Source organism: Falco biarmicus, chromosome 12 (genome assembly GCF_023638135.1).
Source record: "Falco biarmicus isolate bFalBia1 chromosome 12, bFalBia1.pri, whole genome shotgun sequence".
NCBI classification, from domain to species: domain Eukaryota; kingdom Metazoa; phylum Chordata; class Aves; order Falconiformes; family Falconidae; genus Falco; species Falco biarmicus.
In genome coordinates, this window is record NC_079299.1 from 4,686,030 (window position 1) to 4,701,339 (window position 15,310).

General features: G+C 39.6%; 1 protein-coding gene across 1 annotated transcript in view; it reads right to left on the reverse strand.

Moving 5' to 3' along the window:
* ALK (ALK receptor tyrosine kinase) overlaps positions 1 to 15,310 on the reverse strand; it is a 281,236-nt gene that overhangs the window by 154,383 nt on the left and 111,543 nt on the right. The window contains exon 4 of the mRNA XM_056357022.1: positions 12,677 to 12,878. Coding sequence (XP_056212997.1) covers positions 12,677 to 12,878 — 202 coding nt within the window. The remainder of the gene's footprint in view (positions 1 to 12,676; positions 12,879 to 15,310) is intronic.

A 15,310-nucleotide genomic window follows, 5' to 3' on the forward strand; every position in this document is an offset into this window, starting at 1 on the left:
GCTTCAAAAGAAAGGGAGAACTCATTTCACCGACTTGCAACATCTCTCCCAGAACGTAAGCAATGCACAACATGTTCTGTATTCTGGAGCTAAAACGTGGCATACCCATTGCAGTTAAGCCTGCAGCTCTGTCAGAAAAGGAAAACTAATATGACAGTCACCACAAAAAAAAAAAAAAAGGAAAGAACCAACTAAAAATCATACCATTTAAGTTGACTGTGGAGGCTGATAACTCAACTGAAAAAAAGCCATCAAGATTTTGCAATTTTAATTTCTCTGTTCATTGAAGCTTTCTACTTTAAGGCAATTAAAGCTAGGCATCAAAGGCACATGAAATCAGGATTGGATAGTGATTAATTTGGGAAAGAAATGTTCACAATTCAGTTAGACACAATTCAGACATCTGTGTCTTAGGCATGGGGAGTATTAATGCAATAAGGTGAGCCGGGAGTGGCATCGGGAAAAGAACATGGAAAGAGTATGTGCAATGCCTGTCCCCTGCAGGGTAGAAATGTATCTGCCATGCGCTGCTCATGATGAGGGCAGGAGCAGATGCACAGCTAGAACTTTTCTAGCCTATGAACAATTTTTTTTTTTCTCTTAACTTTGCCCCTACAAATAAATGCAGAATCTAGATTTTTTGCGTATGCTGAAATTCAGCGGATTAATGCCTGCTCCTCAAACATTGCTAGGCCACTTACCTGAGGTGATGGAGATACACATTAACATCTCTGCTGGAAACAATTCCTTTGACTCTGAAAATCCAGACATCGTTATTTGTCCCCATTAAAACCTGCACTCTAGTAAAAATAATTCCATAAATACAGTGCCACTCAGCCACACTTCTGTTGAACACCAACCTCACTAATGAGTTGCCAGATTATCCCTTTAATGCTTGAGTGTGTCCACCTGTACAGTACCACCTACTTCAGCGGGGTCTTAATGTTTTTAAGAGTCCTTCAGATCACTTGATGCAAGCGCTGCTGAAGCGCTACAGCATGACTTGCTTCATTTGTGTGGCCCGTTCTGTGAAAATTCACCTCAGTGAGGCTGGTTTGCAAGCCTCTACCCAGATGATGTTTGTGTACTCTCGGCAGAGATCTTCCTCCAGAAGCAGCAGATGAATTGCACGAGGTAAGGTGTCCAGCGCTCCCCCGGGGTGGGGGTGGTCATACAGGGATAGGGGTTGAGCGGTTACCTCTTATTCTGCTTCCTCCTGTTCTTGTGGTGGCCCTGCTTTGTCCTCCTTTACTAAACAAGCTGGGTTTCGTGCCCCTTTATTCTTGAGTATAGGGACAACAGATACCGACACGGGTTGGTCCCCATAATCATGGCTCAGTTTCCAAAACCCAACAAAACAGGAGTGGGGCCCCCTCCCATTATTCCCAGCTGCACTATGGCAGTGGCTGGCCTGCCTTGGACACTAATTTTCTCACGGTAAATGCTTCAGGCTGCACGGAGCACTCAGCAAAGAGCACCGAGGGGGAGCCGAAAGGCAGGGGCTGGGACAGGCAGCGGCCTGCCTCACCGTGGACCTCCGCTCGATCCCGAGATCCAGCTACGAGCAGGCACTACTACTACCAGCTGTGGGCACGCCAAATAAGCCACTCTGGGCCTTCCCCAGCCTCTAGGCCCAGAACATGTGAAGAATAAATATACATACCCGAGTCAAGGGCAAGCAGGACAGGAGCAAGAAACAGGGTGTAAAGATGAAGGGAGAGAGAGAATGAGACTTGTTGAGGAGCTGGAAGGCTTGCTTAGAAGAAAAGCCTAGAAGACAAAACTAGAAGGGAAGAGTATGTTGAGACAGAGACAGCAGGGAATGAATAAGCCCTGGGAATAGGTGATAAGAGATAAAAGAGCTGATGGAAAGACAGAAATTCTGTTGCCCAAGACAACACCACTCTCCCCATTTTCAAATTAAGGAAAGAACTCAGCAAAATTACATAGGATATTTTTTTCTTCCTTTCATAATAGAATACTGACAGCAAGCATGCTGTAAGTGAAAAGAAAGCAAGATGTTCTCAAGAAAAAAAAACATTTAAAAATTGATAGCGGTCTGATTGTTGATAAACACTGAAGTTGATGGTATCTCTCATTGTTTGAACAGGGCTGTTTTACCAGTCATTGTCAACTGCAACTGCCTTGATACTGGCAATCAAAATCCCCTATCTAAACCAGGAATAGTTAAGAGCAAAGTCAATTCCCTTTCAAACAGTTCAGATACATGCCCCAGCCTTGACCTGGAGAAATTGCCTAAAGGAATGAAAGGAGCCCAAGTTCCCAGACAACTGGCTTTAAAAAAAAGGAAATCAACTTGTGTCATATGTTATCGAGAGACCTCTATAGAAATGAGCCTCTGAATAGCTCATCTGGCATGAAATAATAACAAATTGCAATCATCAAGGTTTTGATATGGATCTGAATTGTCAAAAGCATTAGCCCACAGTTCCCACACCACTGCCTCCTGAAAGACAGGCATTTACAAAGGAAAGGAGCAAAGATGCAAAAAACAGTTGCTAGATTTGAGAACACTGTCTCCATTCAAACTAAGACAATATCCAGATGGATCATCTTGCATTTTTGTTTTCTGGTGTGTTAGCACATTTAGCTAGACACTCTTAGGTTGTTTAACATCCTGAAAATAATCAGGTCATCCATTGCTCTTAATGTACTGATAGCAATCTTCTAGCTAAAATTATCTGAACATCTCTGAGCAAGCACACTGCACAGGGAGTTTTTCTACACTTTTTATTTTTCTTCTGCTGAAGAAAATCAGATTATTTGGCTTCTTTATTAAAAAGTATTTCAATGTAAATATTTTGATAAAAACTTCCCCTTAGTGTAATTTTGTTCTATTATAAAGGCATCATAATAACTGGCCACTGATCTGAACACGAGAGACAGCATTCACTTTACTGCTTGTATTCCTTGCTAGATGAAGCATAGTTATAAAAACTTCATTGCCTCATGAAAGATTTAGACTTGCACCGATCTTCTGCAGTCTTATCCTCATGTGAAGTTCATCAAGGATGGCAGACAGTGCTGCTGGTTCAAAGTCCCAGTTTAGAATGCTTTGCCTAATCAAAAGAAACCTTATTATGCATCTTTGTGGCCTCAATCCATCAGCATGAATGGCATGCCAAGCCAGGGATGATCAGGAAAAGCTCCAATTACATTCACTAAACAAACTTCACTGCTGCTATTTCCAATAGAAAATCATATTTAGTCAGCCTGATTTAAGAGGCAAAAAATATAAGGTTATGGACTGATGTTTATAAAGAGCTGGCAACTGTACTCGGTGACTCAGAGAATTTAATGTCCATAAAGAAACACAGATGAACACAACCCTTGCAAAAAAGGTAGGGAAAAGGCAAGTACTTTTAAATGTGATGGGGAGGACTGTTCATTTCTGTGTACAAGATACCAAAATGCTGCTGTGCAAGCCATGAATGTTTATGGCTTTGCTATATTGATTCATTTTAAGAACAAGCATTACTCAGCAGTGTGGGGAAAACCCTCCTGCCACAGTGGACAAGTCGAGAAATAAGCAGTATGAAGCGGATCTGACAACCCTTTCTGAAACCTGTGCCTTTGGTGTTGGTGTCAACCCAAACCCATGTTTTTGCCAGACTAGCCGCTGACATTAACCGTTTGCCACTGTCAGTACAAAAATTATTGTTTGTTACAAGGATATAGTTTCTACTGTACCAGATGTGTGCCATAGAAAACAATAAAATTGCAAAGCAAATAAAGGTAGCTGTTTGACAGAAAAATGCTTTCAGGCATTAGCAATACTATTTAACAAATATGGTACATGAGTTCTAAATTCTTCTGAAGCTCTGCAAAGTGCTTCACGCTGATGTCAAACACTGCAGTCCTCACTGTATTCCTGCAAGAAAAAAGTCTCTTCAGTATTTTCCTTGATCACTGAGAAGAACCCCAAGCCTCCTCTACCACTACAGCAAGCACCAGAATCTAATCAGTTTCTTAGCCTTAATTTCCTTAAATTTTCTACTTAGGACATTTTTGAGAATTAACTTGAAATTCCTGCTGAATAAATCTTTGATTTTTTTTTTTTTTAATATGCAGAAGTAAATTGTAAGCTAGTGGTCAGGTTTATCAGAGTTCTTTCTTCTTTCTTGAGTGGCAAATATATGATTTACAAGCACTTGAGAATAACAGGCACCATTTTTGGTGAGGCAGCAGTATGGACAGTGTTAAGTCTTGCAAGGTTATCAGCACTTAGTTAATAATTTCTCTCTGAATTTGAAGGAAGGCATGCTACCTTGTAAATCTTCTACAGTACTTACTACGGCAGGGTAGATTTGCCTTGGATGAGAAGGAGACTCTAAAGCATTAGCAAGGGAAGCCCCAAGGGAATTGTGCGCAATGACAAAACCACACTCCAAGGTGGGACAGCCGCAGAGGAGGTTGCACAGAACTCAGAAGGTTTTTAAGGTCAAAAATAAGTAGGAGACACAAAGGAATTATACCACAAGTAGTTATAAAACTTTGCAACAGCAGAATGTCAGAGAGCTTAGCTTGAGGGGAGCAGAAAAATAACCAGAAACAAGGCTGGCAATATGAATGAGGTGCATTGCCTAGTGTCTGGAAACAAACGTTGGAAGCATTTTGGCTGCGGGAAAGCATACTACAAGCATACACTATGTAGCAAAGGATCCTAAAGAGACTGCTTGCAATTCTACATAGCAGAAGGGACACTAAACGAAGAAAAGAAAAGAAAAGAAAGATGATAAAATGAAGTGTGTGTGCGTGCTCGGGAGCAGAGGCTGGGTAGTGTGTGTAGTGCGTGCCACCTAATAACTGTCTGATAATATGTATTAGAAGATGAGAAAGAGTGGTGGGCTGTTTGCTTGTTTAGGTATTAGGAAACTGAAATTCATCCTGGCACGTCTACACTGATTGTAAGTGCAACATGGGCTACCGTCAACATGGGGCTGTAAAGATTAGTTTGGGATGATTTTTAAAAATTGAAGTAGAAGGCTCAGGTAGAGAAGAAAATAAGGTATCTATCAAACAAGGGAAACAAGGAGAAGGAATGAGAGAATGGGAGAAAAAACCCAAACCCAGACTTTGGAAAGTGAGAACGACATAACAACTGAAAAGAAGAGCCTGCAAATAATTCTGAAGGATACAATGTATAAAAATTTAAGATTACAAGATTCTTTTGCCCAGTATAAAAGTGGGATTATGTTGCTCAACTGGTCTGAAGAAACTGTTTCAGCCACGTAAGAAGTAGTTTATATTAAGAAATCTTTTAGTTTCAAAAGAACAAATACACAAACCAGCCACTTTTAAGGATGCCCCAACTGTTACTATGGTCAGTTTTGCATCATTCCTACAGGGTCAGATGTGCCAGCCTCTGGTGTTTCATGCACAGAAGCAGCTTCCAGAGCTCAAGGAGGTCACCAACAGGTGCTGTGATTATTTCAGAAGCTACAAGGACCCTTGTGCCAGCACACACTGGGCATCCAGCTCACCATCTTAGCCCTCCTCGGCTACAGTGTGTTCAGCACTTCACTAAAAGCAGGAGAAAAGGCTACTCCACTAGGTATCCATAAACTTGAAATCTTACCCTGAAAAATAAGTTTATTTTGATTCTACTGCTCCATTCTCTACGCAATAAGTAATTTGCTTCTGTAGTAAGCCAAATTGTGATATGTTTGACAGAGATTTTCCTCATTTGCTACTGTTATTTCAACTTTAAAATGGCTTTTTTCCTTGTCCTTTTTTATAATTGTAACTGGAAGTAGACTGCACAACTCTGACCTTCCCGTTTGCGTTTGAACCTGGCAAACATCAATAAAAGGTAGCACTGCCACCTAATAACTGTCTGATAATACATGTTAGAAGATGAGAAAGAGTACTCCCCTCCGCTACTGCCCCAAACTGATTTCCAATCAGTTCGATTGGGACTGTAATCAACTGCTAAAAAAAAAAAAAAAAAGTAATTGCACTTATTCATTATTGAATTTATGTTGATTGGCTTTGGTTGGTTCAAGAGGTCACACAATACTGTTGCTTCACAATATGATATACCACAACAGTGAACGGCACTCAAAATTCAGTTTCTGGTAATATTAATATATCATTCTTCGTAATAAACAGTTCGCTTCCATATACACATCTGTAAGAGGAAATAAACTGCTACAGCCCAATCGCAATTGACAATACAGTAGATCCTTCTGGAGCAGTTTGAAGCTACTGCTTTGTTGTACATGAGGTGACATGCAAAAATAAGGCACGCTCTAAAGCAAACTAATGCTGCAGAAAATCAACAAAAAGGATCGAAGTTTATCTCCAGAAATAATATAGCACTTCATCAGCAGCAAAAACACTAAGAAGTTTAAAGCAGGAGCATACAGACATGTACCTACCTCTAGTGCTAAAGTGACAACTTAATCTACATAATCTAGTGCTCAGGTGGAATGGGAAAACAACCTTTCCGCATCTGCAGACTTTTGTATATCAGGTTCATACTGTTTCATAAAGCTTTGACGGGCCCCATTTCACCTGATGCGTTCTGAGGGGGTTTGAGTTAAACCTCCTCATCCACTGAAAACAAATTAGCAATGAACTCCTCAAGGTGCCAACACCAACAGAGTTAAAACTTTCTTCAGATCCAGGCTTGAGATACTAAAAGAACCAAGGTTTTGTTAGGTGGAGATGAAAAATTTTTTTCCAAGTACAACAACTGCTATGAAAAGGACTGACTCCAACTCCTCACAGGTATCAAGGACAGTATCTTTTGAAAAGGGAATGGGAAAAGGGACACCAATATACCTTTTTTTCCTCTCTCTCTTCTTCTTCCTTTGCATTTAACTTGGCAGACTGAAAGAGACTAAAAGTTGTCTAGTAGATAACAGCACGGGAGAAGTTTAAGTGCTAATTTTCTGTCTAGAAAATTGGTTTCCTCTCTGATTAGCAGTGCCTCGTCACTAAGGCAGGAGAGTTTAGTTTGTAATGAATCTCTAAATCCAGATTATTTTCCTGGATTACCTGAACTTCTCAAATATATAATTTAGACTAAATGACTTAAACTCCTGGTTTAGAATTCTCAGAGAGTAAAAAGTGCTATAAATTTTTGAGACATATTTTGATGCATAAAAATGAGTTCAAATGCCCATATGAAGTACCCCAAATACACACACTTTAGTCTTTGTTCTCCTTATATTGTAGTCCAGGCATTTACAAAACAAAGGCTTGAACTTAGTAAAGTGTTTTTTCAAGGAAGAGGAGGAAAAAAACCTCATCCACAAAAAAAGCCAAGAAAATTCATATTACTACTAAGTTGAGAAAGGTACTTTAAAGGTTAAAAGGTTCCAGGAAAGTAAATTCCTTCTACTAAGCCCATGGTCTGTGAGACAGACTAGTGAAGCTATTGGAAAGAAGACAAAAAAGAAAAAAAAAAAAAAAAAAAAAAAAAAGAACAGGAACAACACTAGTACAAGAAGAAACCTTCAGACTTCAAGACCCAAGGTCAAATGTGACAGATGCTAGTGATTTCTTCATATATTTTTCTTGACATCTATCAATGCAATCAATCTCAAGTAAAGTTGTAGATGCCAGAAAGGGAATAGCCTATCATGATTTGTAGTAACCTTCAAAAACAGGTGCTTTGTCTCTGTTGGAAATGCTCTGTGCAGAAATATACACGTACCTACTAAAGTACCGGCTCTATGGACTAGCAGTGTTTTATGGCTTCCTTGCTCATGCATGCATGTTCAGATCTCAGGTTTTATTTAAGAGACACCTTTTACTTCACATATTTACACAAAAGTCTTCAGGTGAATCTCAAGTTTGGTTAAGGCTCTAGAATAGTCTATAGAGGTCCTACTCAACAGCTCAAAAATCACATATGCCCTGCCAAGTAATTTTGCGTGGTTTGTATAGGTATGCATAAGTCAAAAGATGTATTAGTTCAGTTCCAACAACTCTTTTCAGGGATTCTACTGCCCACACCACCTAAGCGTGGGGTGACAGAACAGATCATGTTGATCTGTCAGTGCAACAGCCTCAACCTCCCTTTGCCTCTAAAGCACCATGAGGATTTGCAGAAAGAGACAGAGTGCCGCTAACATAAAGCAGTTACAATCTAGAAAGACACACAAAAATATCTCAGCAAAACCACCCTGCCCTTTTCTATAGAGAAAAAGCAGCAACATGACAAAGAGGCAGTGTGCCCAGCTCATGCAGGAAACGTGGGATAGGTGTCAGAAGTGAACTCAGTCCAGTAGTTCTAGTCTTATCTTTTGAATCCACACCTGAACAAGGCTGGCATCCTGGTATTCCTGCTGAAGTAGCTGATCTGAGGATCTTTCCTGCCTCATATCTTCAGGGAGGCCTCAATTACCTTCAGTCATGTGAACACTATTAAGATCCACTTGCTACATTATTTTGGGGGGCAAGAAGATGCTAGTGGAATTAGTGATGAGGAAGGTCTACAATGAAAGACCAAACTGAAGTTATGTTGTCATTTGCTATGGGTTTATAAAAAAGTTTGGTTTGATATAAAGCATATAATACTGCAATTTACCATTAATAGTGCAGGTAGAGATGTAAAACGATAATGGTAATTAAAATGAACACTGCTATTTTTGTCCTTTCCCAACTCTAACTTCTCTGAAATACACAGCTCAAAAGAAACAAAAGTCAATCCTCTATTACAAACTCAGACCTTGTTGACAAGTTTCGTTTTGTTTTCCCCACGTTACTAAGCAGATTTAGACTCTTATGAGCTTTATCATTATAAATTTAACAGATGGCAAAACAAATAAGAGGTGAAATGAAATCAGTGGCCACAGTGACAGTCTGAAAACACCCAGAAGTCAACATTCAAATTGCGGCAATAACTCTGCTTTGCTAAATAACCAATATGCTCCCTAAATGTACTTGCTGTCTCCTCACCTCCAGTAACAGAAAAAAGGAAGTTGATTAAATAGCAACAAGAAAGGATTGTACAGAGCACCACAGGAGCAGAAAAACTGCGAGAGACAGTACCCACATCTAGGGGCATTCGGGATAAATCAGAAAGTGCTGTGCTCCATGGCAGGAATTATAACAACTCTTCTGCCATTACAAAGGATCAATAGCATTGCACTGATGCTCTCTCTGTATCATTTGCAGGTGCTTGTATAACACAACAGAATTGCAAGAGATGCCAGAAGAGATTAACCATGCCAATAACACATCCACAAAGTCAGATCATCTAGAAATTCTATCATGCAACAAATCTAATTCTAACAGAATACAGTAATGGGTTGTCTCTCTAGAGGAGTCTTATTGATTGCTTAGAGAAGGTCTAACCAAAGGTGTTCCAAAGGCCATAGATTAAACACAGAGCAAGATCCTTCTGCTCTTAAAAAAAAAAGCATACAATTCTGTTGAACTGATAAACAAGGACATAATTATCTTCTGAACGGTAAGCATTGTTGCAAATAGTATGTAGAAAAGTTATTACTGCATTTGGCAAAGTTTCTGTATAATAAAAAACAAGCATCCCTTTGCCAGCCTCCAGTGTTTCATCACTCAGGAACCATTCACAGCTATCACTTCTGGCATATTCTTCCTGGTATCTGCTCCATCTGCCCTATCCTACTGCTATTTAATGCATCTTACATTAGCTAGCTTTCCTATGTGCAATAGATCCGCTGCAGTAAAATATGTCAAGTAAGGAAATAAAACAAATGTGTGTCTTCCACACAACAATTTCTGTAATGACTATGCATCACTATGAAATTGGTACAACTCTACTCCACAGGCTTGGGGTACTTTTTTCTAGGGCAAATGAGACCAGAGGAGCAAACAGAACATCACTAGTTCTGCCTTTGAGTCTTTATGCATGTCGAGTATCCATCAAAATTACGCCTGGTATTTTGCACACAAAGACAACACAGTTGAACCCTGGTAACAAACAAATATTTGGTGCCATGCTGCTTCTACCTAATAAAATGTCATAGCTTTACATATATTCAACTTAAAATCAGCTCCAAGTGCTGTCAACTGAAATCTTTGCTTGCCTGGTTTCACCCTGGATGAAATAGCAATACCTGACAGCATCTACTTTTTTCCCTTGTAAACGTAGGTGAACTGTGAAGACCTTGTAAGATATTAATATATGTGTTACGCACTTTAAAAAGACAAAAAGAAAAAAAAAAAAAAAAGAAGGGTAAAAAGATAGTGACACTGTGCATTGTCCAAGATATGAGAAAATCCACCCTGAAATTAATTCATTGCTTTACCACACTTCAGGTGCATTTGTTTCAATAAAACATTTCCTCCTATGAGTTTGATTTTAAGCAATGGCATGGACTCACTACTGCACATACAACTATGCACACTTTACACCTCTTGTTTGCAGTATGTAAAGTGCATAGAGTCAAAGTGTCACCTGTGAAACTTTAAAGTGTTTTTATTTCTAGCACATGCTCATCACTGAGGAATTCATTACCATGCACCCAGAGCTAAAACCCATATAACATTTTAGAAATAATTTGGTTATAGCATGATCAAAGAATTTGTTCCAAAACAGTACAATTCTTTGTAATTTCCAAGAGAAAATAAAATATTAAACAGAAAAGATTTCCACTGCAGGGTTGCCAGTTCATTTAAGAGCTTTATTGAATTATTCTTGACTTCCGATCAGCTACTCTTGATTCCTATCTAAAGAAAAAAAAATTTTACAAAAGTGAGATTTGCATGTTTTGTTATCAGAGCTGGGATAGTCAAATATTATCACTCCCAACAGGGCACAGGAACACTCAAATTCTGGAATGAAGGTTCAGGGCCAATTATAAGAAACCGCTACCCTATCATCTGCGGCTGCAGTCTGTGGGTAGACACTGAACTATCCCTGTGTGACATTTATGTGGGCACAATATCAGAGCCTTTCTGCATTGCTGAGCTGGGGGAAGAGCTACTGCCTCTTACAGTGAAGAGACAAGACCAGAGGGGGGAAAATGAGCCAGCCAGTTACTCTAACTGTGAAGCTGTATAGCACACAGGGTACCAAGGAGTCAGCCATACCAAACCATGAAAGCCACAGGCACATCCTTACTGCCCTACGTGCCACAGAAATGTTGTTGGGGAGCAAGCTACACTTCCTGCCAGCGTATGGGACAGGCAAGCTATAAGCAAAACCATCCTCTTCAAAAGCACAGACCCCCTTTACTGTGGTGACAATCTCCATCTGCAATGCACAGCTGAGTAGTCCATATTACCTCCAGCAGATGGCAAAGGTACTCATTTGTTATGGTAGTTAAAGTGATCTTTCCCTTCCCTTCAAGGCTCCTTACATTTGGCACTTGCCCTGTGCTCCTGGTGAGTTCTGCCTGCCCAGAAATCCAAGCTTGAGTTCCTCCATGCCGCACAGCAAAGCATTTTGCACACAGCAGTGTTCTCTGCAAGTGCCAAGGAACGCTGACATTGCCAATGCAGAAGGCACTTCGCACAAAGCATGTTTATTAGCTGTGACATAGAGCACAGCATTTGCAAAGACCTAAGGAAGAAGACAGCTGCTGCAGCTCCCCTAATTACCTTTCCCCAGACATCAACAGTAATTTACAATTTGGATGATGTTGCTGGAACTAAGTATGATCTAGATCTGCACACAAGCTCTCCTCCTCACTTTTATAGGCCATGTGTTATACGAGAATTACAACTATTCAAACTGTTTCTATGAGTTAGGTTATCTCCTGTAAGGTTTTTTATTGCACATTCTCCTTTTGCTACTGGAAAATACTGAATTTGCTGTAGACAGTAATCAGATAATCGCATCTTGTTACAAGCACAAGCCAGCAGGACTTGCTATTAGAAACTCTCTAATCTATCACATCAAAACAAAGAACATTTGAGATGCTTAGTAAAAATTATGCTTCTTAACACACATTTCACAGCAGAAGTAAAAAGTAAGAATAAAAAAAATCAGTATACTTAACAAGCAGAACATTAGCTTCACATACATCCAAATTCAGTTCTAAGTTACTCCACTACTATAGCATTTAGAGATATTTACTGCATTCAGCTCCTGCTGTTTTGCTGCTAACCAAAATTTACAAGAATGCACAGGAAGTCTGACAAATTAAGACATCATCAACAATTAAGACTAATTGCACAAAGAGGATAAAACATTTCAAACAGTTGCACCCTTGAAAGATCAAAAGCTTTCCTCCTCTGGCAGTAGCTCTGAACTGCTTTATTGGCAAGAGACAGCATTTAAAAAAAAAAACAAAACACAAATCCAAGACAAAACTTAAAATGTTGCAGACACATGAAACTGCAAAGAGTCAGTAGATATTCTAAGCCCAATAGTATACTTGGGTAAAGAAGCAGTAAAAAGAAACCAGACAGAGCAAATTAGACAGAAAAGCTTTAAACTTTGGATGAGTATCCACATTATGTCTGTTCTTGCAAGCGCTGAGAGTAAAGATGATGTTGACTTAGAGACTCACTGTTACACGGATCTAGTAGTTTGCTGATGTTTTGTATAATAACCACCTATCTCCAGTTTCTACAATAATTTAGACCCATGCAAGACACACATCTACTCGGTGTGTTGTCCGATGTGCAGCATGCATGTTGTGGCTGTATTGCTACACACTGTTTTGATTCTTCTCAACCCAAGCTGTGAGTCAAATGAGGGGATGAGACTTACCCATGTTTCCCTGGACTCTCTGCTGCTAAGATTTCACTGCTGCTTTCGTCAATGGGAAGGACACGAGCAATATATTCTCCGCTCTGCTGGTAAAATTTATAAACAGCCACTTGAACTACGCATTGGTCACTGCTGCTTCTCAGCCAAGGGCTCAGGATGATGGGGCTTGGTCTCTCTGATGCATTGAGAAACAGAAATGAACCTAGAACAGAGACAACAAGAAAGCTTTAGGAACAAAAAGAACCCAAAACCAAACAAACCAAAAGGCCTCACCGAGTGCTGATGAACACTCACAATTTTTATGCTGCAGCCCTTCCATAACTCCCAGTCGTCAAAGATCATCTTTACCAACTAGTTTGGAAAGTTTGCCCATTTTGTATTAAACCCATTAAGGTCTTCCCAGGCAGGCAATATTTCAACTCACCTTGGGCAGGTCCAAAACAAAGACTACATTTAGATTTAACTCCCAGAAGAAAAGGCATAAAACAAAAAAAAGCCACAAACATTAAGGGCAGGGAAAAATAACAAACAGTAACAATAAAACTCAATCAACCATTTGAAATTTAAGTCCAGGCAGGTGATTAAGGAGTTTTAGGTTTAGAATTTTGCTTTCATGTACCTAGTCTTCCTGGACTTCATTCCCATCTCTGTAACCTCTCAAGTATGGTTCAGACTCAAACATTATGGCCTTGGTTCAGTGGGATCCTGATTTGACAGCTCTGATGATATATATACACACACTATTTCTTTTTTAATAATATTTTGTATCTATTTCTCTCATCCAAATAAAGAACAAAAATTCAATAGCTTTACTTTTGCTCTTCTATAAACAGAAGAGTGCAGCATTTTTAAGTCATTAGAGCAGGATAAAGGCCTGACAATTTTATTTCTTTAGTATTTCATTCTAATGTATTAATTTTATATGCAGCTAATCCACATTAAACATTTCATCATTATCCAATACATTGACTCCCTTGGCCTAATTCTATTTCAATACAATCTGAGGCTTATCCAGTGGGACAGAGGTAATGTATTTTCATCACACTGTTGCTCATTTCAGACAAGTTAAATTACTCCCTTTTGGCAGCTGACTAATTTACCAATTTGCCCACAGTGCAAGCACACTGGGGTGTGTAGCTGGTAAATGAAAGGTGCAGTTAGGTAAATGAAAGGGACCAACCCTTGAAGCAAAAGAATTGTGACATTCCACAGATTCTAGCAAGACTGGTCAGATAATCAAGACAACAAGATTTCATTTCCTGAAGCACCCATTAATAAAGCCCATCTATTAAAACATGCAGTTCTGATTAACAGTTTAATTTCACAGGGTGAGAAACTAAGGCTCAACAGGGCTGTAATTTAAACCTCTTCCTAAGTGTATATGAATTTTAGCAGAAGCAGCAGCTTCAGCTTTGAAAATACCAAGGTTGAACCATCAGAAGAATGATCTACATCACTGAGATGGCTCAGCTGAGATCCAGGGTGTCTAAGAAATCCTGTAGAGGGGCCAGAAACTGAATCCTGCTCACCTTCACCTCGGTATCTAAGCTATGGACCACAAGATGCAAACTGGCCACTCTAAGCTCATCCTAAAATGGATCTGGTGAATTGTCCTTTGGTTGTTCCCATTTCTCTCCACTGAACCGTGGGTCAAGAGCACTGTCAGGTGGCAGTTTCAAAGAAGGGAATTGCACTCGTGCTCACAGATGTTCACTTTGAAAAAGTCTGATCTGGCAATTTATCTCAGGTCACACACAGGTTAATAACGGGAGGGCTAAAAATGAAACCTGGATTCCTGCCAACCACCACGTTTCCCCTCCCATACACACATTTATCATAAACAGCATTTTTGCCATGTTTGTCAAAAGCAGCGTTCTTGACACAGGTGTCACATTAACGACATCTAAAGCTAGAAAACATTTGTACTGAAAGAAACATGCAGAAATACATAAGGTACAGCCTGCTCAGATGTCAAGGTTTGTAAACTGAGAGAAGTAAAATGCAGTTGCAGCATATTTTTTTTTTTAATAACAAGATTCCTTTATGTGAAATAATGGCCTTTAATCCGGTTACTAATGGAATGGTTTGATGAGTTTAAACAAACTCTGTTATTGTCACAGTTATATATACACAGTACTTTTGCTGGTCAGCAAAATAAAAACAAAACCCCAGCCACATGTATCATCTTTCTCTGTCTCTCCCTTTTGTTGCAAACAAAAGAGAATTAGAGCACTAAATCTTGTGGCTTTAATTGTACCATCCCCATAAGAACACTGAAATCTGTGACATGAAAGGGAGCAACGAGACTTCTGCTGGTGGCAGAAAGACACTAAGCATTGCAATAATAGCTGATGGTAACTTGCCAGGTGCAAGAGCCGTTTGCTCATCTTACTGCCATGCAACAGGGAGTCAGATTTTACAAATAACAAACAAAGCAAAGGCAGTTCTCATTCCTTCTTTTCTTGCAATGGTTCTAAATAAAAAGAGCTTCCAAGAATAGTCCCTCTTATGCCCTGACTGGGGGCCAGGCTTGAAACATTGGTGCTGTTTAGTAGGAGACAAGGCTAGCTGCCACAGCCAATTTGTGAGAGTCACTTAACCTCCTTTGTTTTGGCTTTTCTATTTATATATATA